Source organism: Eschrichtius robustus, chromosome 16, assembly GCF_028021215.1.
Source record: "Eschrichtius robustus isolate mEscRob2 chromosome 16, mEscRob2.pri, whole genome shotgun sequence".
NCBI lineage: Eukaryota > Metazoa > Chordata > Mammalia > Artiodactyla > Eschrichtiidae > Eschrichtius > Eschrichtius robustus.
In genome coordinates this window covers 25,794,818-25,816,724 of record NC_090839.1, presented here as the reverse complement: position 1 = coordinate 25,816,724, position 21,907 = coordinate 25,794,818, and the positions used below count along the sequence as shown (strand labels likewise).

The 21,907-nt window shown below is 48.8% G+C and overlaps 1 protein-coding gene across 3 annotated transcripts in view; it reads left to right on the top strand.

Annotated features, from left to right (window-relative positions):
• Positions 1–3,051: 3,051 nt before the first annotated feature.
• The window catches only part of ZNF341 (zinc finger protein 341), a 42,070-nt gene continuing 23,214 nt past the window's right edge, over positions 3,052–21,907 (top strand). Inside the window, exons 1-6 of one of the 3 annotated variants that reach the window (XM_068566053.1) lie at positions 3,052–3,109; positions 8,354–8,464; positions 10,211–10,407; positions 12,854–13,003; positions 17,348–17,599; positions 21,099–21,294. In XM_068566053.1, coding sequence (XP_068422154.1) covers positions 3,079–3,109; positions 8,354–8,464; positions 10,211–10,407; positions 12,854–13,003; positions 17,348–17,599; positions 21,099–21,294 — 937 coding nt within the window. In that variant the 5' untranslated portion in view covers positions 3,052–3,078. Of the gene's footprint in view, positions 3,110–4,482; positions 4,631–8,353; positions 8,465–10,210; positions 10,408–12,853; positions 13,004–17,347; positions 17,600–21,098; positions 21,295–21,907 lie in introns of those variants that run through there. The other 2 variants (XM_068566052.1, XM_068566054.1) reach the window with 2 other exon arrangements.

Genomic DNA, 21,907 nt, shown 5'->3' with positions numbered 1-21,907 from the left:
CTGACCTTACTCTTGCCAGACAGGCAATGGGAAGGGGGGCTCGAAGTGGGCCCTGGGTCTCAAAGGTTCCCAAGAAAAGAGGTGGGGCATGGAGTCTGGGAGAGGGGGCGGGTTCTCTGTGGGGGACATTTGCTCAGAGCTAGCTGTGCAAGGGGGGGTATAGGAAGGGGAAGGGTGCTGGTGGCGGAGGGGAGTGGTGTTCAGAACAGGATGGGGGGTTTGTAGTAGAAATGCACCTTTAGGCAGAGGGTCTTTGAGGCAATTTATCAGGAACAGTGGCTAGCAGTGTCCTACAATGACAGTGGAGCTTATTGGAACAGATATATATTTTTTAATTTTAGGAGTTATATATGTAGTGAATATAAGAAAATGAAAACTGTGATTTTTGTGATGGTTGCTTTGGATGAGGCTAAAATAATTATTAAAAAAAAAAACCAATGAGAATGTTTAGAGTCAACGCGGTAGTCCAGTTGAGGAGGATATGGCTGTGCTCGTGGGAGAGATCATGATTGTTGGCACCTCCATGGTTCCCCTCTCCTTCCCGTGCACACCCCAACTCTTCCTTGTGGCCCAAATGTACTTCTTTGAAACTACATCACACCTTGAAATTACACAATTTTTAAGATTTAATGTCTGTTTGCTCCCCCTCACCCCTAACTCCATGAGAAAGGACCACTGTATTCCTGGAGCTATTATAGGACTTGGTACATAGTAAGTCCTCAATGAGGGGCTGATGGAGCATAAAGGAAGATGGCAAAGGGGTCTGTGTGTGATGGGGGATCCAAATGAGGGGCAGGAGGATCCCTGAGAGACCTGAAAGGGCTTTCAGTGAGGCTGGGCTGGGGGTTGCTGAGGTGGATTTTGGGGGTTTATGTAACAGAAATGGGGTCCCCGAGAGGCAGGGATGAAGGTCTGTGGGAAGAGGAAATGGAGGTTCCTAAAGGGTGGAAATGGGGGGGTTACGTAACAGCCAAGAGGAATCTCTGAGATGATGGGGGATTAAGACCAGGCAGAGATGGGAGTCATGTGAGGAGAGGCTGGTGGCTCCCAATGGGTCGAGATGGTGGTCACTGTGGGAGGGGGAATGAGAAGTTTATGACAAGGGATGGGAAGCCATGCAGCACAGCTGGGGCAGGAGTCCTGTATTTGGTGGAGATGGGGGTCCTTGCGACCGAGTTGAGTGGTCCAGGTGAGATGGGAATGGGGGTTGGTGTTGCAAAGGCGGGGGTACTGTTGTTACTCAATCCAAGCTCCGTCTGCTCGCCGCACGACAGGCCAATGATCGGGAGACGAGGTGCTGAGGCAAGGAATAGCGACTTTGTTCAGAAAGCTGGGCACCCGAGAAGATGGCGGACTAACTGTGGTGTGCTCCAAGGACAAAGAACGAGATAAATTCAAAGGGCCAATATTGCCAGAACAAAGAGTTACAGGACTCCTATCACTCTGTCACAATGTAACCATTGCACTGTCCCAGAGCCCTCCCAAGCATCATGCCCTGTCCCTTTCCCATCCCATATAAGGAAAGACATTTGCCCCGTTTTTCTCCCGCTCAGCACACTGAAAGTATACATACTCTGTCCAGTCAGCAGATGACTTGCATGTTCCCTGGCTATAAAAACAGACAGGGCAACCCATGCTCATTGTCGACTTTCCCTGGCTACCAGGAAGTCAGCCCGCTGTTCTTGCAGTGACCCTTCTCTTTAAGAAACTCTACTTTCCTCACATTCTGCCTTGTGTCTGGAAATTCTTTTCCAACCCGCGCTCGGACCACCACACTAACGTCCCAGAATAGCATCTTATCGGGGTCTGTATGCCAGTTTCTTTTATAGAACAGAGAGGGGGAGGAGGTGAGGAAGTAAAGTAAAAAGGCCGTAAGTCTTGCAAACTATCTCATGGCTTGGCCAGAATTGGAGAGGGGATGTGTTAATTTCTTCTTTTCTGTGGCCATTCACAGGTGGGTAGGGTCTGAATGTCTTCCTGTGAGCTGAACAAAGGCACTTTAACATTCAGGCAGAGGCGCAGGGTTCCCCGAGGTAAGCCATTATGTATGCTTACAGCTATAGACAGCATCCTCTTAGTGATGATAGTAACAAAAGCATCCAAAAGCAAAGGTTAAAGTAAAAGAAACAGATCCAACATGGAGTCAGATTTTGCTCTTCCCTGTTACACTGTGTACAGTGGGAATATTCAGTCCCTTTTGCAGAGTTGGGGGTCTCAGGCAGTTGGACAGAGGTCTGTATCACAGAGTTGGAGTCAGGTCCAGAAAACAGGGTTGGGAGGTGCCTGTGTGCAATAGGGATGGGGGTCAGTGCGCAGAGTTAGGGGTTCAAATTGAGACAGGCTGGGACCTGGGACCCTTTGCTGCTATGCTGCAATGCTTGCACCTGGACACACGTCTCCCCGAGCAACAAAATACAAAGAAACTATATGGGACTAAAAATAACTGTGTGCATGCATGCACGGCTGGGGCAAATTCTGGACCCAAAAGATACAAAAAGACAACAAAACCCAACTGCCATTTGTGAAGAACCAGGAACAAAAACTGGGTGTTGGGAGCAAAAGCAGGGTACTGCGCATGTCCCCCTGCACACAATACCACCTAAGGGGTGGACAAAACACCTAAGCCACCCCTCCGCCTGACCCCTGGACACACCCCTACCTTCACTCCATGTAAGGAACAAGCTTGCCCCCCCTCAGCAAGCAAGCAAGGGAAGCTGTCGTTTGCTCTCCCTCCCCCCTGCTGCAGCAAGGGCCCCAATAAAGCCTTGCCTGAATTTCTTATCTGGCCTCTAGTCAACTTCTATTCATTGGGTAAAGCCAAGAACCCTGGTTGGTATCAAAATACTGCAGGGATAGGGGTCCACGTGTCCAATAACTGGGTTATCCAGGTGGGGCTGGGGGAGCCCCGGGATGCTGGGGGTCCCACGAGCCATTCCTGGTTTTCTGGGATGGTGGAGGGGCTCCGAGGAGGAAGGAGGGCGCCCCCTAGCGGCCCCGCCGCCGCCGCCGCCGCCGCCACCACGGCTCCCACAATGCTCGCGCAGCCCGGCTTCGGACTCCAGCGGCGGCGGCTCCAAAATGGCGCAGACGATCTTCGAGGCCCTGGAGGGTGAGCGGCGGCGGGGACTGGGGAGGCGGCTGTTCCGCCTTGCGCCCCCTCCCGCCGCGAACTCGCAGCGCGGGGCCCAGGGCGCGTGGCGCCTGCGGGGCGGAGGGCGCCGGGCCGGAACAGCCAGCGGGGCGGGAGGGCCACGGATGGGAACAGCCGCGGGAGCGGAGGTCGGCAGGGGTGAGGGAGCAGTGAGGCCTGAACAGAAGCGGAGTTGAGGCTCAGTGGTGGTGGGGGGTGCATCTCGCGAACGGAACAGCCGCGGGCGCCTAGGCCCGGCGGCGGCTGCGGCGGCGGGTCGGGGGGTGGGGTGGTGCGTGCAACCGGACAGGCACAGCGAGAGAGAGAAGGCCCTGGGGGAGAGCACCGAGAGCGGAACAGCCGTGGACGGCTGGCGCAGCGGGAGGGGAGCCTAGGACCGGAACAGCTGCCGCCGCCAGGGCCCGGGCGGCGCGCGGTTGGGCCTGGGGGGCAGTTTCCTGGAGGGAACAGCCGGGGGATGGTGATGCAGGCCAGGCCGGGAACCGCGAGGCGAGCGTGGCTACACCACGGACGCGAGGGCTGGGGAGGGCTGTATCCAGGGGGACCGTGGTGCAGCAGCGGCTGCGGGGAGGGGCTGAGCCAGGGGTCCTGACCATTAAGAACTTGTATTGAGCGCCAACTGTGTGCCTCGCGCTCTGACATAGTGTCTTCAATTCAGACCAGGAAAGGATCGGCGCCACCTGTGTGCAAGGCCAGGCCTTGGACAGAAACCAGCAAACACGGGGTGCCTACTTTGTGCACCATTACGGGATGCAGAGTATTATAAACCCAGACCAAGAAAGGATGGGTGCCAACGGTGTGGTTGGCCGGGACGCCAAGTTACCAGACCCAAACCAGCAAACAGCGCACCGAGTGGTTGTCCCATGCTCTGCAAGATCCTAGGATGTGAATGGTCCTCAGGCTCTGGGAATTGTGAGCTTTGGAGGCAGGCAAACACTGAGAGCCTCCATGTGCACTTGCTAGGAGTTGGGAAGGAAGCCTCAGAGAATTCAGGGCCATGGCACAGAGTTGGTGCTGGGGGGATACAGACCCAAGAATGCTCTTGGAGGGATGAGATGAGTATACACATAATTAGAGTGCAAGCTGAAAGTAGGCTGGACCAGTGGTATGTGGCTGAGGCTTTGAGTCCTGCAACTCCCCAGGAGGTCTCAGCTGTGTCTCTTAACATCTTGGAGAATCAGCTCTCTCACCACGAAATGTGTAATCCTCCCCACATCTGGGAAGGTTAAGTTTCAGGAATACTCGTTGGTAAGGGACGTAGAAATTATAGAATTATAGAAAAGGTAAACAGTGAAGATAACCTCAGCTGGTGTTCAGTGCTGTGACGGGTGATGGATGTGGAAGGCCAGGGTCATTGGTGGCTCCCTCTGGGAGGCCAACAGGATGGTGTGAGGTCTGCTTTCTCTCTAGGTTCATGGACTTCCTCAGTGTTTGAATTTTCACTACAAGAATGTGTTCCTGTATTGAGTGATGAAGAAGGTAAAGGAAAAATCAGTTCCTGGGACTGTGTGATGCGCGCTGGGCTAGGAGAAGGGCAGCAGAACTGTGGGTATCCAGAGATGACCCAGGCAGTGGGGACTGCATTTGCAAAGCCCTGGTGGGGAGAGAGGTCTAGGATTCACAGAAGTTCATGTGAGCAGCTAGAGATGAGGCTTCTGAACTTTATCTTGGCATCAGTGTGGAACTAAGAAAGGGTTTTCAGCAGGGGAGCTGCACAAGCTAATGTATGTTTTATAAAGTTCACCCTGGCTGCTCTGAGAACAGACAGGAGGGGTCAGAGTGGCCGTGGGGAGGTGAGACCACTGTGGCTGTCCTGCTGGGAACTGATGGTGGCCTGGGCTCTGGGGACAGCTATGGGGATGGAGGAAAAGTGGATCTGAGAGATATTTGGGAGACAGAATAGGCTAGACTTGCTGAAGGACCGGAAATCAGGGTGTGAAGGGAGATAGGTTAAGGGAAGAATCAGGGGGTGCCCCAGGGGCTTTAGCTGGGTGGACAGTGGTGCCCTGTTCTTATTGATGAGGATTACTAGGAGAGGAACAAACTTAGGGATGGGGAATGACACATTTGGTTTGAGTTTTATATAGACAGCATTTTTTTCAAAGACTTAATTTTTTTAGAGCAGTTTTAGGTTTGCACAGTTGAGAGGAAGGTACAGAGACTTTCTGTATACCTTTGATCCTACACATTCATAACCTCCCCTTTAATCAACGTAACTCATCAGAGTGGTACATTTGTTACCAAGGATGAACCTGCATTGACACATCATAACCACCCGAAGTCCATAATTTATCTTAAGTTTCACTCTTGGTGGTGTACATTCTATTGGACAATTGTATAATGACATATATCCATCATTGTAATATTATCATATAGAGTATTTTCACTGCCCTAAAAATCCTCTGTGCTCTGCCTATGCATCCCTCCCCCCACCCCCAGCAACCGCTAATCTTTTTATTGTCTCCATAGTTTTGACAGGCAGTATTTTTTATTTTATTTTTTAAAAAATAGTCATTGATTTATTTTGGCTGCACCGGGTTTTAGCTGCAGCATGCAGCATCTTAGTTGCAGCATGCATGTGGGATTTAGCTCCCCCGACCAGGGATCGAACCCGGGCCCCCTGCATTGGGAGCACAGAGTCCTACCCAGGCTGGACCACCAGGGAAGTCCCAATATATTTTTTAAAATAAATTTATTTGTTTATTTTTGGCTGCGTTGGGTCTTCATTGCTGCGTGGGCTTTTTCTCCAGTTGCAGGGAGCAGGGGCTACGCTTCATAGCGGTGTGCAGGCTTCTCATTGTGGTGGCTTCTCTTGTTGCGGAGCATGGGCTCTAGGCACGCGGGCTTCAGTAGTTGTGGCTCATGGGCTCTAGACCGCAGGCTCAGTAGTCGTGGTGCACGGGCTTAGTTGCTCCGCGGCATGTGGGATCTTCCCGGACCAGGGCTCGAACCCGTGTCCCCTGCATTGGCAGGCGGATTCTTAACCACTGCGCTACCAGGGAAGCCCCCAATATTTTTTTTAAATTAAACTTTTTATTTTGAAATACTTTTTTTTCTGTAGATTCACGTGCAGTTGTAGAAATAATAGAGTGATTCCATTTATCCTTTACTTAGTTTCCCACAATGTAACATCTTGTAAAACTATCCTATAGTATTATAACCAGTCGACATACAGAACAGTTGTATCACTACAAGATGTTGCCCTTTTATGGCTCCACCCACCTCCTTCCTCTGCTCCTCATCCCTGATGTCCGGCAACCACACTAATCTGTTCTCCATTTCTAAAATATTATCATTTCAAGAATGTCATGTAATTGGAATCATAAAGTATATAACCTTTGAGATTGGCTTTTTTCACTCATTGTAATTCCCTGGAGATTCATCCAAGTTGTTGCTTGTATCAATAGGTTGCTCCTTCATATTGCTGAGCAGTGCTCCGTGCTATGGATGCACTGCAGTTTGTTTAACTGTTCACCCACTGAAGGACATCTGACTTGTTTCCAGTTTTTTACTATTATGAATAAAACTGCTATGAACATTCATGTACAGATTTGCACACAAATGCTGACATACAGTTTTGCATTAGATGATAGAAGATTTACTGAAGCTCCTTCTGGGGGAGCATGAACCCCAGGTTTGAAACTCCAGATATTAGGGAGAACTAAATGAGGGCAAGTGAGGATTCTCAGGGAGAGTGTAAGAGGGAGAGGAGAGAGAGCCAGATGGAAGGAACCCTTCAAAAATAGAAACATTTAGGGGATGGACAGGTGAAGAGAGTAAAGGAGGCTGGGAAAGAGCGAGCAGAGAGGTGGGAGAAGACCCAGGAAGGGTGGCGCCCTGGAGCCCGAGAAGGGAGTGTTTCAAAAAAGAATGTCTGATGCTGCCAGGTGGTCTTTGGTGATTCTGCTGGAATCATGGGGGCTTAAGCCCTACTGGAGTGGGTGGAGGAGGATTGGGAGGTGGGCAGAGGAGATGGAGGGTGTAGACAACCCTCATCGGATGCTTGATGTTGAAGGGAGGAGAGATGAGAACATGAGTTCGAGGGAGGCCATTCTAGAGAAACCTGAGTGTGTGTAGCCGCTGCTGGGAAGGAGAAGTTGTGGGCACAGTGTGAGATGGGCCAGCTGGTGGAGAACGGCTTCTGAAGGAGCAGGAGGAGATGGAGAGAAGGGCTGGCCTCAGGAGGCACGCAACCTGCATTGTGACAGGGGAAAGTATGGATTCAGTTTGGCTGCAGGAGCTAATGGTTCTAATTGCCTTTCAGTAGAAGCTGGGGCAGGTGTCCAGGTGAGAGGTTGGCTGTGAGAACAGAGAGAAGGAGGCGCCCTCTGGGTTACTGGGGGGGGAGGCAGTGTGCCTTGGTGGCCACTTAGATGTGAGGAGGCCTGTCTTCCAGCTGGTGACACGGCTGGACAGTGTGCTACTGAGAACCTCAACAGTGACAACTGGTTGGAAAACATGGACGTAGTCAGCTTCTCAAGAGTCCCCCCGACCACAATCCAGATTATGCTGTTTATTGAGGAACTGAAAAAATAAGCACACATTGGAAAACAAGAGAAGCCCAAGTGCAAACAGATTTGTGGGATTTGTGGGGTGTGGATGAGGAAGACTTAGTAACATGATTTCCAGAGGGGTTTTTGCATTTCGGATTAGACTCAGCCATGAGTAAGAGAGAAGCCCAACCTAGCAGTGGCTTCAACAGGCTAGAAGTTTATTTCTCTCATGTGGGAGTCCAGAAAAAGGCAGTCTAGAGCTGTGATAGTGGCTGTGTTCTACAAGGTCCTCAGAGACCCAGAATCTTTCCAGTCTTTTGCCCTGTAGTGCCCTTGTCCTCATGATCTGGGATGGTGGCTAGAGTTCCCACCATCATCTTCTTGTTCTAGGAAGCAGGATGGAGGATCGGACAAAGAAGGGGGTCACATACCAGGCAGCTTTTAAGAAAACTTCCCCAAAGCTCCCGTTGACCAGAACTTAGACATTCTCTAGCTGCAAGAATGGCTGGGAAGTGTAATCTTTATTCTGGGGCCATGTTCCCAGCCAAAAATCTTGGGTTCTATTGCAATAGAAGTAGGAGAGAAAGCATATCAGGGCACAGACAGACATTTTTGCCATGGGGGCCTTGCAATGGGTCTGGCTTGTAAGGGTGAAGTCAGAGCGGGATGCTGGGCCCACCTTCCAGAAAGGCTGCTTTTCTTTCTTCAGGAATGGACAATCAGACTGTCCTAGCTGTCCAGTCACTGTTGGATGGCCAAGGAGCAGTTCCTGATCCAACAGGCCAGAGCGTCAATGCACCCCCTGCTATCCAGCCACTGGGTGAGTATCTGCTCAGGTTCACCAGTGGGAAGGGTAAGTAGCTGCCTGTGAAAACAGGTGGGGCTGATGAGGGGGTGTGGGAGTGAACTGCCCACTGTGGTTCCCAGGTTGTCCTCTCATGTCTGAAGCCTCTCTCCTTCCTCCCAGCCTGTATCTTCAGGCTCAGACTTTACTCTGCTTAGCTCTGAGGACAGTCTTTTTCAGTCACTTAGTGAATGTGGGGATCATGACAGAGAATGACTAGGAGCCCCGATGCTTAGCAATGCTTGTACCTTTGACCCAAAGTCATTTCTCAGCTTCCCCTCAATGAGGCTAAGCATGAATCTCTCCAATTTACAGCCCAGGCCCTTGCGACACAGAGAGGGCAAGGAACTTCCTTTAGAACCCTGTGTGAGTCTGTGTGTTCATCCATTCATTCTACAAAGATTTTTGTGTACTTGGGAACCATGCTGGGGACAGAGAGACACACACCTGAGTTTGAATCCTTGTTCCCATAGTTTGGCTCTGTGACCTTAGGCAAGTGAGTTAACCTCTCTGTGCCCTCAGTTTCCACATCTGTAAAATGGGGATAATAGTCCTACCTCATAGGAATCTTGTGAGGGTACTTGGGATTCGGTTTTAGCTGTCATAAATAAGAAATGCAAGTTTCTTGTAGTTTGTACAAGATTAAAGTTTATTTCTTTGTTGCATGAAGTCCTGATGACTCAGACCCTTTCTTTCATATGGCTCTGCTGCTCTCAGCATGCGGTCCAAGATGGCTGCTCCAACCTCCCACTTTCATTTCCACACTCCAGCCAACAGGAAGGGAAGAAAGAAGGAAGTAGAAGTCATACCCCTTCCTTTTAGGAGGAAGTTGTGTAGACAGTATACTTCTCCTCTTCTCCTATTGGTCAGAATTCAGTCACATGACATGTCTAGCTGCAAAAAAGTCTGGGAAATATGGTCTTTAACTAGATGGCCATGTTTCTCACTAAAATTTGTATTACTTTTTAAGAAGGAAGAGTGAATATTGAATGACAATTAGACATTTCTGCCACAACATATCAAGAGCTTGGTACAGTGCATGGCCTGTGGTGGGCCTTCAATAATGGATGGTGTTAACTGTAGCTAATCATTGATTTAGTTTTTCATGCATTCAGCAGACATCCACTGAAGGCCTCCTATGTGCCCAGAAAATATTGTAGTTATGATGATAAATAAGAGATATTTCCTTCCCTTAGGAAATATGGTGGTGATGGGAAAAATGTGATAAGAGAGGCTTGCCCAGAGGAAGGAACTGTGAACACTCTTGAGGAGGGCTTCCTGGAGGAGGTGACATCTGAGCTGAGCCTTGCAGAATGAGTTGTTCTGAGAGAGGCAGCTTGGCAGGGAGGACAGGGGATGCAAGGGCACTGAGGAGTGTGATCATGCAGCCCATTTGGGGACTGGTGAATAAATTCAGGCAGGATAAAGATTCTGAATGTCTCAACTTTGAAGGGAACCCACCTTACGATTTCCTGATTTCTAATTTTTGATTCCTGGGTGAACCTGGCTGGATATCCCCGCAGGTGCCAGCGTGGTTTGAAAGCTCGTAGGAAGCACAGAGTTGATGCTTGACCCTCGCATGTCGAGTCATGGAATGCCGTTAGTTTGCCTTTCTCATGGTCCAGCCACGGGCCTCCCATTCTCACTGTGATGCCCCCTCCTTTTTTCTTGCTTTTTTTCGTTATTTCCCTCCCTCTGCTGCTCTGTGGGCATGACCCCTAGATGATGAGGATGTCTTTCTCTGCGGGAAGTGTAAGAAGCAGTTCAACTCGCTGCCGGCGTTTATGACCCACAAGCGGGAACAGTGCCAGGGGAGTGCCCCGCCCCTGGCCACAGTCTCATTGGCTACCAACAGCATCTACACACCTTCGGCAGCACCCACAGCAGTCCAGCAGGCCCCGCCTCCTGCCAATCGCCAGGTATTTATCCATTCGTTTGTTCATTTATCTAGTCAAGTCTTTTTTGAGTACCCACCGTGTGTCAGGCACTGTGTGGGCACTGGGGGTACAGGGGTGGACAAACAGACCAGGTCACTGCCTTCATGGCATTGAGTGAGATAGATAGTACCCAAACAGATGTGTAGAGATGTACTTTTCCCAGGATAAGTGCAGAGAGATAGGGGATGTCAAGACAGGGATGGGAGGTTTTGCCCTTTTGTATGTGGTGCTCTGGGATGAGCTCTGTGAAGAGGTGACATTTGTGCAGAGACTTAGGGAGGTGAGAAATAGTCATGAAGCTACTTTGGGGACGAATATTCCAGGGGGCCGGATCAGCAAGTGTAAAGGCCCTGAGGCGGAAGTGTGCTGGCTTTATTCCAGGAACAGCAAGGAGGTGAGAGTGGCTAGAGCTGAGTGAGTGAGTGAGGAGGGTGAGAGGTGATAAGGTCAGAGAGGCAATAGGGGGATCCTGGCAAATCGTATCGGTCTGTGGGCTTTTACTCTGCATGAGATGGGAGCCATTGGAGGGTTTTGAGCAGAAGAGGGATATAGTCTGATTTACACTTTAACTAGGTCACTGTAGCTGCTGTAGACAGTAGATTTTGACGGGAGTCAAGAGAGAAATCCAGGAGACTGATTAGGGTGCTACTGTACAAATCCAGACAATGGGTGGTGGTGGCTTGACCAGGATAGTGGCAGTGGAGGTGGAGAGAAGGGGTGAGATTTTCGAAATATTTTGAAGGTGGAGCTGACAGAGCTTGTGGATGGATTGGATGTAGGGTGTGAGATTAAGAGGAGTCAAGGATGACCAGAGTTGGAGTTGCCATTAACCGAAGCGGGGAAAACAACAAGGAGAAGGTTTTGGGGGGGATGTCAGGAGTTCAGCTGCTCATGTTGAATTTGAGATGCCCATTGGACCTTTAAGTGGAGGCAGTGAAGGTGCAGACAGATATACAAGTCTGGAGGTCACAGGGCAGGCTGCGGGTATCTGGAGAAGCTTGCAGAGTTCTCAGTCAGGAACACAGTTCTGGAGCAAAGACACCCTGGGTGGGAGCTCAGAGGGATTAAAGACTCCTTATAAAGGGGGCTGGGCATGTCCCAGGATGCCAGGTCACGGGGTCAGGTTTCCCTCTGGCTTCCTCTTGTCTCCTTATTCCTCTAAAACATTATCTTCACCCATTGTATAGACATAATTCCTGCCATCAAGATAAAAGCGTTCACCTCCAGATCCATAGGACATGTACGTTTAAACTTTTCAAGTTACCATAGACATCTTCTAACACAGAGCAGTCGTTTTCTCACTCCTTGATTATGAGTTTTGTTAGTAGAAAATGTTCCCTCTCCCCCCACTCCCTTTTTTTTTTTTCCGTAGGAGAGAGGGAAATTCTTCCAGTCCTGGGCAAGGAAAAAACTTTAGAACACAGTTGGTTGGTAATGGGCAAACACGAATCCCTCTGCCTAAGTGAGTTGGATGGACATGGAAATGATTTCCCATTTTTTGTCTCAGCCTAATGCATGTGACATTGTAAAAATACATGTCACTGCCTTTCCTGGCCGTGACATGGGGTGTGTCCCTAAACTGCCTGGGTTGTCCTTGCTTGGTTGAGGGCAAGGACATCCTGTTTGAGCAGGGACTCTGGGTTCAGGGGCCCAGTTGCTGCTGTCCCCAGGGGTCCTGCAGACAGACGACTTAGGAAGATGCCAGGAAAGAAAGGCAACAAATAAACAAAACAAAACACGCTTTACATCTACTGACAGGAATAGTCACTGCATGTTTGACACCCTCTTGTAAGGTCTGCCTTTCATCCTTGCTGTTAACCTGAGAACATATAATTATACTTTCACATACTTTCTTAAGTACTCACAGGAATTATATAGTAGTATTGTTTTAGATTTTTAAAGATGAGAATATATAATGTACATGTTATTATATAATTTGATTTTCCATGCAATACCTCTTACTTGCTCTCTATAGTATTCTATCCATGACTATATTGTATTTTTTGATCTATTCTCCTATTGATGGACATCAAGGTTATTTCCAGTTTTTCACTATTAGAAACAAGGCTGTGCAGAGTACTCTTTTTCTGTGGACTCCCTGTGGACAGGTGTGAGTGATTCTCTAGGATAGAGGCCCGGAAGGATTGTTGCTGGGTCACAGGGTATATGCCTTACATGGAGGTGTGACTTATTCTCCTTGTTTGATAGACGAGGAAATGGAGGTTGAGAGAGGTGGAATGACTTTCCCAGGGTCACATGGCAGGGAGAAGTAGCACAAGTGGAAATAGAATCCAGGTCTGTGGGACTCCAGAACCCAGATCTTTTGCATCATGCCATCTGCTTTCTTCCACAGCCTCAGACATGTTCTTTCTCTCCCTTTCTCTCCCTTCCTCTCTCTCTCTCTCTCTCTCTCTCTCTCACTGTCCAGATCTCCACGTACATTACCGTGCCCCCATCCCCACTGATCCAGACCCTGGTGCAGGGGAACATCTTGGTAAGCGATGACGTGCTCATGTCTGCCATGTCGGCCTTCACATCCCTGGACCAGCCCATGCCCCAGGGCCCCCCGCCTGTGCAGGTAAGGAGGTGGCCAGTTTCTCACGGGATCTTGATTCTAGGCCTGCATGTTGACTCCTGCAGATTCAGAATCTTGTAGAGAGAAGGGGGCTTGGCCCCAGCTCTCCCTCAAGCTAAGGAGGACTGTCAGCTTCCCCTCAGCCAGCCCTGCTGTGGTTGGGGAAGCTGCCGCATTCAGCTGGGACCCAGAACATGACTTTGGGGTTTCATAGCCACAGTCCAGTTGTTTGGACTCCTATTTTTATTCTTAACAGAAGTGTTCCATGTCCATTAGAAAAACACTAGAAAGTACACAGTAGAAAAGTAAAAAAAAAAAAATTTTTTGTTAAAAAATTATTCTTAACCTGGAAAGTAGAGAGACATGGCAACTGACTGAATTTACAATTCTTGGTTGGATCCTGTATTGGGTGAGGCATGGGGGAAGTGGTAAAGGCCTTATTGGGACACTTGGGGAGATTAGAATTTGGAGGAATGTGAATTTTTTTTTTTTTTAAATAAATTTATTTATTTATTTATTTATTTTTGGCTGTGTTGGGTCTTCGTTTCTGTGCGAGGGCTTTCTCCAGTTGCGGCGAGCGGGGGCCACTCTTCATCGCGATGCGTGGGCCTCTCACTGTCGCGGCCTCTCCCGTTGCGGAGCACAGGCTCCAGACGCGCAGGCTCAGTAGTTGTGGCTCACGGGCCCAGCCGCTCCGCGGCATGTGGGATCTTCCCAGACCAGGGCTCGAACCCGTGTCCCCTGCATCGGCAGGCAGATTCTCAACCACTGCGCCACCAGGGAAGCCCCGGAATCTGAATATTTTATTTTATTTATTTTAAAAAATATTTATTTATTTGGTTGTGCTGGGTCTTTAGTTGCGGCAGGTGGGCTCCTTAGTTGAGGCTCGCCAGCTCGTTAGTTGCAGCACATGGGCTCCTAAGTTGTGGCAGGAGGGCTCCTTAGTTGTGGCATGTGAACTCTTAGTTGTGGCATGCATGTGGGATCTAGTTCCCTGACCAGGGATTGAACCCAGGCATCCTGCATTGGGAGCATGGAGTCTTAACCACTGTGCCACCAGGGAAGTCCCAGAATCTGAATATTTTAGATAATAGTATTATATCAATATTCAATTTCCCATGTACGATCATTGAATTGTGGTTATATAGGAGAATGTCCTTGTTCTTAGGAGATGCATCTGAGTACAGTTTTAAGGAATAAAGTGTCGTGATGTCTGTAACTAACTTTCAAGTGGCTTGACAAAGCACAAATATGTGTATGTGTGTGTACACACACACACACACACAGACGTTGCAGATGTGGCAAAATGGTAACAACTCGTGAATTAGATGAAGTATAAAGACTGTTCATTGTATTCTTTTTGTAACCTTTCCGTAGGTTTGAAACTTTACAGAATAAAAATTGGGAAATCAGGGAATTCCTTGGCGGTCCAGTGGTTAGGACTCCACGTTTTTACTGCCAAGGGCCCGGGTTCAATCCCTAGTTGGGGAACTAAAGTCCCACAAGCCAGACGATGCTGCCAAAAAAAAGAAAAAAAGAAAAAATTGGGAAATCAATCAATCAGTCAATCACCCTTACTCTCTCTACCCAAAGAAAACACTGCCAAAATTTTGGTGTCTGGCTTTCCTGACCTTCGAATGCACATAGAGGGACCTCCCTGGCGTTCCAGTGGGTAAGACTCCACGCTCCCAATGTAGGGGGCCCAGGTTTGATTCCTGGTCAGGGAACTAGATCCCACATCCATGCCGCAACTAAGAGTTTGCATGTCGGGCTTCGCTGGTGGTGCAGTGGTTAAGAATCCGCCTGCCAATGCAGGGGACGTGGGTTCAAGCCCTGGTCTGGGAAGATCCCACATGCCGCAGAGCAACTAAGCCCGTGCGCCACAACTCCTGAAGCCCGCGCACCCTAGAGCCAGTGCTCTGCAACAAGAGAAGCCACCGCAATGAGAAGCCTGTGCACCACAACAAAGAGTGGCTCCCACTCACCGCAACTAGAGAAAGCCCGTGTGCAGCAGTGAAGACCCAATGCAGCCAAGAATAAACAAACAAATAAATAAAAGAGTTCGCATGCCACAGCTAAGGATCCCATGTGCTGCAATTAAGGAGCTGGCAACCTGCAACAAAGAAGCCCTCGAGCTGCAACTAAGAAACCTGCCTGCTGCAACTAAGGAGCCGGCCTGCCACAACTAAGATGGTGCAACCAAATAAAATATTTTAAAAAAAGAAAAGAAAAGAAAGACAGATGTGTATATTTTAAATATATTTATTTAAAAAGCTATTTCTGGGACTTCCCTGGTAGTGCAGGGGTTAAGAATTTGCCTGACAATGCAGAGGACACGGGTTCGAGCCCTGGTCTGGGAAGATCCCACATGCTGTGGAGCAACTAAGCCCGTGCGCCGCAACTACTGAGCCTGCTCTCTAGAGCCCGTGAGCCACAGCTACTGAGCCCGTGTGCCACAACTACTGAAGCCTGCGCGCCTGGAGCCCGTGCTCCGCAACAAGAGAAGCCACCGCAATGAGAAGCCCGCGCACCGCAATGAAGAGTAGCCCCTGCTCACCACAACTAGAGAAAGCCCGCGCGCAGCAAGAAAGACCCAACGCAGCCAGAAAAAAAAAAAGCTATTTCTGGGCTTCCCTGGTGGTACAGTGGTTAAGAATCCACCTGCCAATGCAGGGGACACGGGTTCGAGCCCTGGTCCGGGAAGATTCCACATGCTGTGGAGCAACTAAGCCCGTGCGCCACAACTGCAGAGCCTGCGCCCTAGAGCCTGCGAGCCACAACTACTGAGCCCACGCACCTAGAGCCCGTTCTCCACAACAAGAGAAGCCACCGCAATGAGAAGCCCGTGCACTGCAACTAAGAGCGGCCCCCACTTGCCGCAACTAGAGAAAGCCCGCGCGCGTCAACGAAAGACCCAAACGCAGCCAAAAATAAAAATTAAATTAAAAAAAATACGTACATATCTATATATATACACACATCTATATAAATGGGTCAGGCTATATGCACTGTTCTGGAACTTGCTTTTCTTACTTTGCCTTTTGTATAACATCATTCTGTCTCTGTGCCTACAGCCCTACATCAGTATTTCCCAAAGTGTTCCTTAGAACAGTGGCTCCTTGGGATTTTCCAATAGAAAAAGGATCCCTGGTCAAACCAGGCTGTGAGGGAGGCATTCTGCCTCTTCCCTTGCTCTGCCCCTGGGTTCTTCCTGCAGTAAAGAAATACTTTTGATTTTGTCACCCCAGATTTTTCTCTAGACATGTATGACTATGGAACCCAAGGAACAGCAATGGAGAGAGGCACCCTTTATGAAATATTGATCAGCACCATCACTTTAACAACCGCAAAGGGTTTTGTTCCATTCCATGTGGATGGACCATCCTCTGTTTAGCCAGGCTTCCACGGAAGGACATTTAGGTCATTGCCATTTTTTGCTGTTATAAAAACTACTGGAATACCATCCACGTATGGTTATCTTTGCCCACCTGCTTGATTATTTTTGTAGAATCAATTTCTAGAAGTCATTGGCTGTGTTTCGGGGATCTATGGCCACCAGCACATTTGGTGACTCTCTAGAAAGACCCAGAACTCAGGATGGTTGTGCTCATGGCTGTGGTTTATTAGGTAAAAGGATACACAGCAGGATCAGCAAGGGAAGAAGACCCAGCAGCTGAAGTCTGGAGAAAATTGACGTTCTTCCAAGTCTCCAAAGTTCTCTCTCTCAGGGAAGTGGCGGGGCTGCATAGAGCATGCATCTTCCTTCAGCAGAAAAGAGCAGCAACACGTGCCTAGTGTTTCTGCCAGGGAAGCACACCTACGACTCTAAGGCCAGGGCTTTTATTGGGGATCGGTCACGTAGGCACCCAGCCACAAACCAAAATTCCGGACCCCGACATGGGAAGGAGGGGTTCACCATAAATCACATTGTTTGTGCAAACAGTCTAGGTGGGTTGTTGTAGGGTCAGTGCCCAGGTGGGCAAAATAGCCTTATTAACATAGGAAACCTTCTACGAGGCACATTCTCAGATGCCAGTTCAGAGTCAGTCCTACAAGCAAGCCCTTCTAAAGACAACAACATTAGGCCTGCTCTGTGAGCTCATTTCTGCACAAGCTGGGCCATTTTTGCTGACTTTCATGGAGAAAAGGGATAGCAACGCCAGACTGATGGCTCCTTGAATTCTCCCATGACTTTGTTTCCATGCCCCCTCTCAGCCCCATCCTCTGAGCTGCCTGAGTGGCTCTTCTTTCCACATGGCTGGCTAAGGCAAGTGTCCTTCCCCACTGATAAATCAGACAGCTGGTATCAAGAGGCTATGACACTTTAATCTTCTCTTCTGATTTCAGAGTAGCCTGAACATGCATTCCGCGCCGAGCTACCTCACCCAGCCTCCACCTCCTCCTCCACCCCCTCCACCACTGCCTCCACCTCCACCCCCCCAGCCTCCACCACCCCCATCCCAGAGCCTGGGTCCCTCCGGGCGTCCCAACCCCGGCGGGAATGGTGTGGTGGAGGTGTATAGTGCCACAGCACCCCTGACTGGGAATGGAACGGTGGAGATCCAGGCATTGGGAATGCAGCCCTACCCACCCCTGGAGGTGAGCAGACGCTGGGGCTTGGGGTGAAGGGGGAGAAAGTGGTCATGGTCATCATGGGTAACCTGAACCTTTTCTGAACACCAGCTGTGTGCCAGACACTGCTAGAGATACCGTGGAGGGCAAAACCAGATCGAGCTGTTATACGTGTAAATGTAAAATGCAAACCACGAGAAACTGGAATGAAGTAGAGGTTGTAGCAGAAATACAAGCTGCCCTCAGGGAGTGCTCAGGGCAGTCAAGAGAATACCTGCCTTTTGGGGAAAGGATTCCAAAAAATTACATATGCGAGTGTCTCATATTTTTTAACAAGCTGGGTATATTGGTTAGCTATAGCTGTGTAAGAAATATCCACCAAACCTCAGTGGTATATAGGAAAAAGTGTTTATTTTTTCTCACGTCTACGGTGGTCAGCTTGGCAACTGCTGATCTTGGCTGGGTTCTCCCACATGTCTGGAGGTTGACTGGCGTCCGCTGCTGTAGAATGGCCCGGTGTGGGATAAGTCTGGTGGGGTGACCCGGCTCTGCTGCATGCATCTTTCATTCTCCAGCAGTTTAGCCAGGCATGTTCTCACCACAGTGGTGGACGTGCAGTAATGCAAGCAGAAATGCTCAAGACTTCTTGAGGCTTAGGCTTGTAGGTGATACAGTGTCACTTCCGTTGGTCAAAGCAGGTCACAAGGCCAGCTTAGATTTAAGAAGTAGGGAAATAGGTGCCACCTCTTGATGGGAAAAGCTGCAAGTCACACTGTAAAGGGCCTGGGTACTAGAAGAGGTAAAGAATTGAGGCCATTCAGTCAATATACAGGCATACCTTGTTTTATTGCACTTTGTAGATATTGTGCTTTTTTTACAAATTGAAGGTCTGTGGCAACCCTGTGTTAAGCAAGTCTATTGGTGCCATTTTTCCAACAGCATTTGCTCACTTCATGTCTCTGTGTCACATTTTGGTAATCCTTGCAATATTTCAAACTTTTTCATTATTATTATATTTGTCATGGTGATCTGTGATCTTTGATGTTATTACTATGACTCGCTGAAGGCACGGGTGATGGTTAGCATTTTTTAGCAATAAAGTCAAAAAGTTTTTTAAATTAAGGTATATACTTTCTTTTTTTTTAGATATAATGCTGTTGCATACTTACCAGGCTACAGGATAGTGTAAGCATAACTTTTATATGCACTGGGAAATCAAAATTTTTGTGTGACTTGCTGCATTGCGATATTCGCTTTATTGCAGTGGTCTGTAACTGAACCCACCATATCTCCGAGGTGTGCCTGTTCCATATGTGCCATATTAATTCCCGGCTAAAGAGCTCTGAGCTACAAGCAGTCTACTCTCAAGGCACTAAGAGTTCAGAACCATGCCAGACGCCAGTGCTGGGGGGCATGGTTATGATAGAAAGAGCCTACCTGCACTTGAGGTCACATTATCTCAGACTCACCCTAGAATCCAGCCATATAGACATTCCATGTAAGGTAGCATCTATATGGAAAGAGAACTAGACCAGTGGGAAAATTCCTCCACCAGCCATGTGATGTTATAAGAGCCTGCCAGGGGGATTTTCCCTAGCCTGGGAGAATAACGCAAAAGGACCTTGTTCAATTAAAAAAAAAAAAAAATTAAGTCAGTGAGATGCTGAGAGGACGGTGGTGGTCTCATAGGCAGAGGGGGCCAGCATAGGGGTAGCTGCCATTTATTTTCCATGTAGACGAGGGTGCTCTTTGAGGACAGAGCCTGAGTCATCTTTGATTTTGCATCCTTAGCACCTGGCAGAGTGCCTGACCTGTGGTACACCTACAGTAGGTATCTGAAATAGGGTCCTCTGACCTCAGTTTCCTTTCCTCCAGAATGGGAACTCCCCTTGCAGAGCTGTGAGGATAATGAGAACTAACCCAGTGACAGTCATGTAATTGCTCAGTAATGACTTGAACGATGAGTGAATTCATTCACTGTGACAAATATTTATTGAGTTCCATATTGGTCAGGAAAATTGAAACCACTCTAGGTATTTCTGGCAAAGGGATTTAATACAGGAAATTAGGTGCTTACAAAGCTGATGGAAGGGCTGGAGGAGCAAAAGTCAGGGCTGTTGAGCACCACTCATTTTCAGGGTCGCTGGTGTTCCTTGGCCCTTAGAACCAGGACACTGCTGCTGTACCCAGGGGTGAAGAAACTGTAGGATTCTGTTGCTGAGGTTCCAGCTGCCCTGCTGTCCTTGGGGCTGGTGGTCAGGAGGGGAACGTAGGGTTCAGCCAGCCACTCCGAAACTCATGACTGCAAACCCACCTATCTCCCAGCACAGCTGCCGGAGGAGAATGGTTTCTACCTCCCTTCTGCCTTCCAAGTCTCATGCAGATGCTTCTCATGGGCAGAACTTAATCTGTGTTCAGAACTGTGCTGGCAAGGATGCTTGGGAATGTGGTTCCCAGCTTCCCACCTCTACATTTCAGGGGAGAGCATGGGCAGGTGTAGGAATGGTTCCAAGGCCCGACAGACAAGATCTGACAGAAGCACCTACTGGTGCCATATTAGATGCCCAATACCTACGTAAATGAATTCATTCATTCAACAAATATTTATTGAGTCCCCACCCTGTGCCAAGCATTGCTCTAGGCCTGGGAATAGAGGAAGAAACAAAAGCAAAGCAAAAGTCCCTGCCTTCACAAAACTAGGCAGATAATAGACAAGATAAGTAAGTAAAATGTACAATTTATTAGATAATGATATGTCTAAGGAGAAAAATAAAGCAGAGAAAGATAGGAAGTGGAATTTTGGATAGGCTAGCCCAGGAAGACCAATGAATGATGAGTACAATGAATGATGAGTACATAAATTCTTCACACCCCAGTGTCATGATGTAAGCTTAGTGGTCACTGAGTTTGGGTGGCTCAGAATTCATTTGGTAATTTTCTTGTGGCTTCAGTGTCAATTCTTGGCCGAGGGATGCGTGCTGGTGTGGCATCAGGCAGAGTCGGTTAAGAAGTGGAGTTGCTGGTGAGGGCATAGACCCTTCTGACTTCCTAGTTCTCCTGTGCAAGCAAACTACTACTAATAACAATAATAATGGCAATCACAACAGCTAATGTTGATTGGGTACTTACTATATGCCAGGCACTGTTTTAAGCTCTTTACTTGTTAACTCGTTTAATCCTCATAACCCCGTGTGAGGGGTGCTATGATTAGCCCCATTTTACAGATGTGGAAACTGAGACAGAAGTTTAAAAGACTTGCCCAAGGTCAGTTAAATGATAAGTGGCAGAGTCAGGATTTGAACCCAGGCAGCCTGGTTCCAAAGCTCCTTCTAGCCTGCTGGCATCATGAAGTTCTAAGGGGTCTTGGGAGTGACTGGGGTGACTGAGCAAGGTGGAGGAGTTAGGATGGTGATGTAGATTGGGGGTGGCTAAGATCAGCCAGGGACACAGTGAGGGTCCCACTGGCTGGGGCAGGTGCTTCCCCTCCCTTCCCAGGGTACTCTTCCTGACTGTGCTGTTCTTATAGGTGCCAAACCAGTGTGTGGAGGCTCCAGTATACCCCACCCCCCAGGTGTACAGCCCCGGCAAACAAGGATTCAAACCGAAAGGACCAAACCCTGCTGCCCCCATGACCAGCGCCACCAGGGGTGCAGTGGCCACCTTTGACTCCCCACCATCGCTGAAGACCCGACGGGCCAAAGGTTCCAGTGGACTCCCAGAAGGTGGGCCCACAGCCTGCCATGGCATCTTTCCTCAGTGTGGGCCTATCCACAGGCTGCTTAGTTCTAGTTTTCCCTTTTGTGATAGTTAGGATTAAGTTTAGTTGCATGTAATGGAAAATCCAAAATAAGAGTGACTTCAAAATGATAGAATTTTGTTGTTCTGTGCTAACTAAGTCCAGAGGCAGGCAATCTGGAGATCGTGTGCCTATATAATCACCAGGCACCCACATTTCTTCTATCTTTCTGCTCTGCCATCCCTAGAACATGGCTTTTGTTCTCAGGTGCCTCATCATGTAAAATGGCTGCTGGAGATCCAGTCATCAATTTCATATTCCAGGAAGTAAGAAGGATAAAAGAGGAGTCTCCCAGCTCCCAGACGTTCTGCATGATGCTTTTGCTTACATCTCATTGGTCAACACTTAGTCACTTGACCATATCTAGTTGCAAAGGAAGCTGGGAAATGTCTCTTTTGCCAGGAACATTGATGTTCCCATTATGTAGGGGATTTATGAAGAAAGAAGAAGGGGTGAGTGGTTAATAGGCAGGCAAGCAGTGATGTCTGCCACCCCTTCAGAGACGGTAAACATGGGGTTAGGGGCAATGTCAAAAAGTG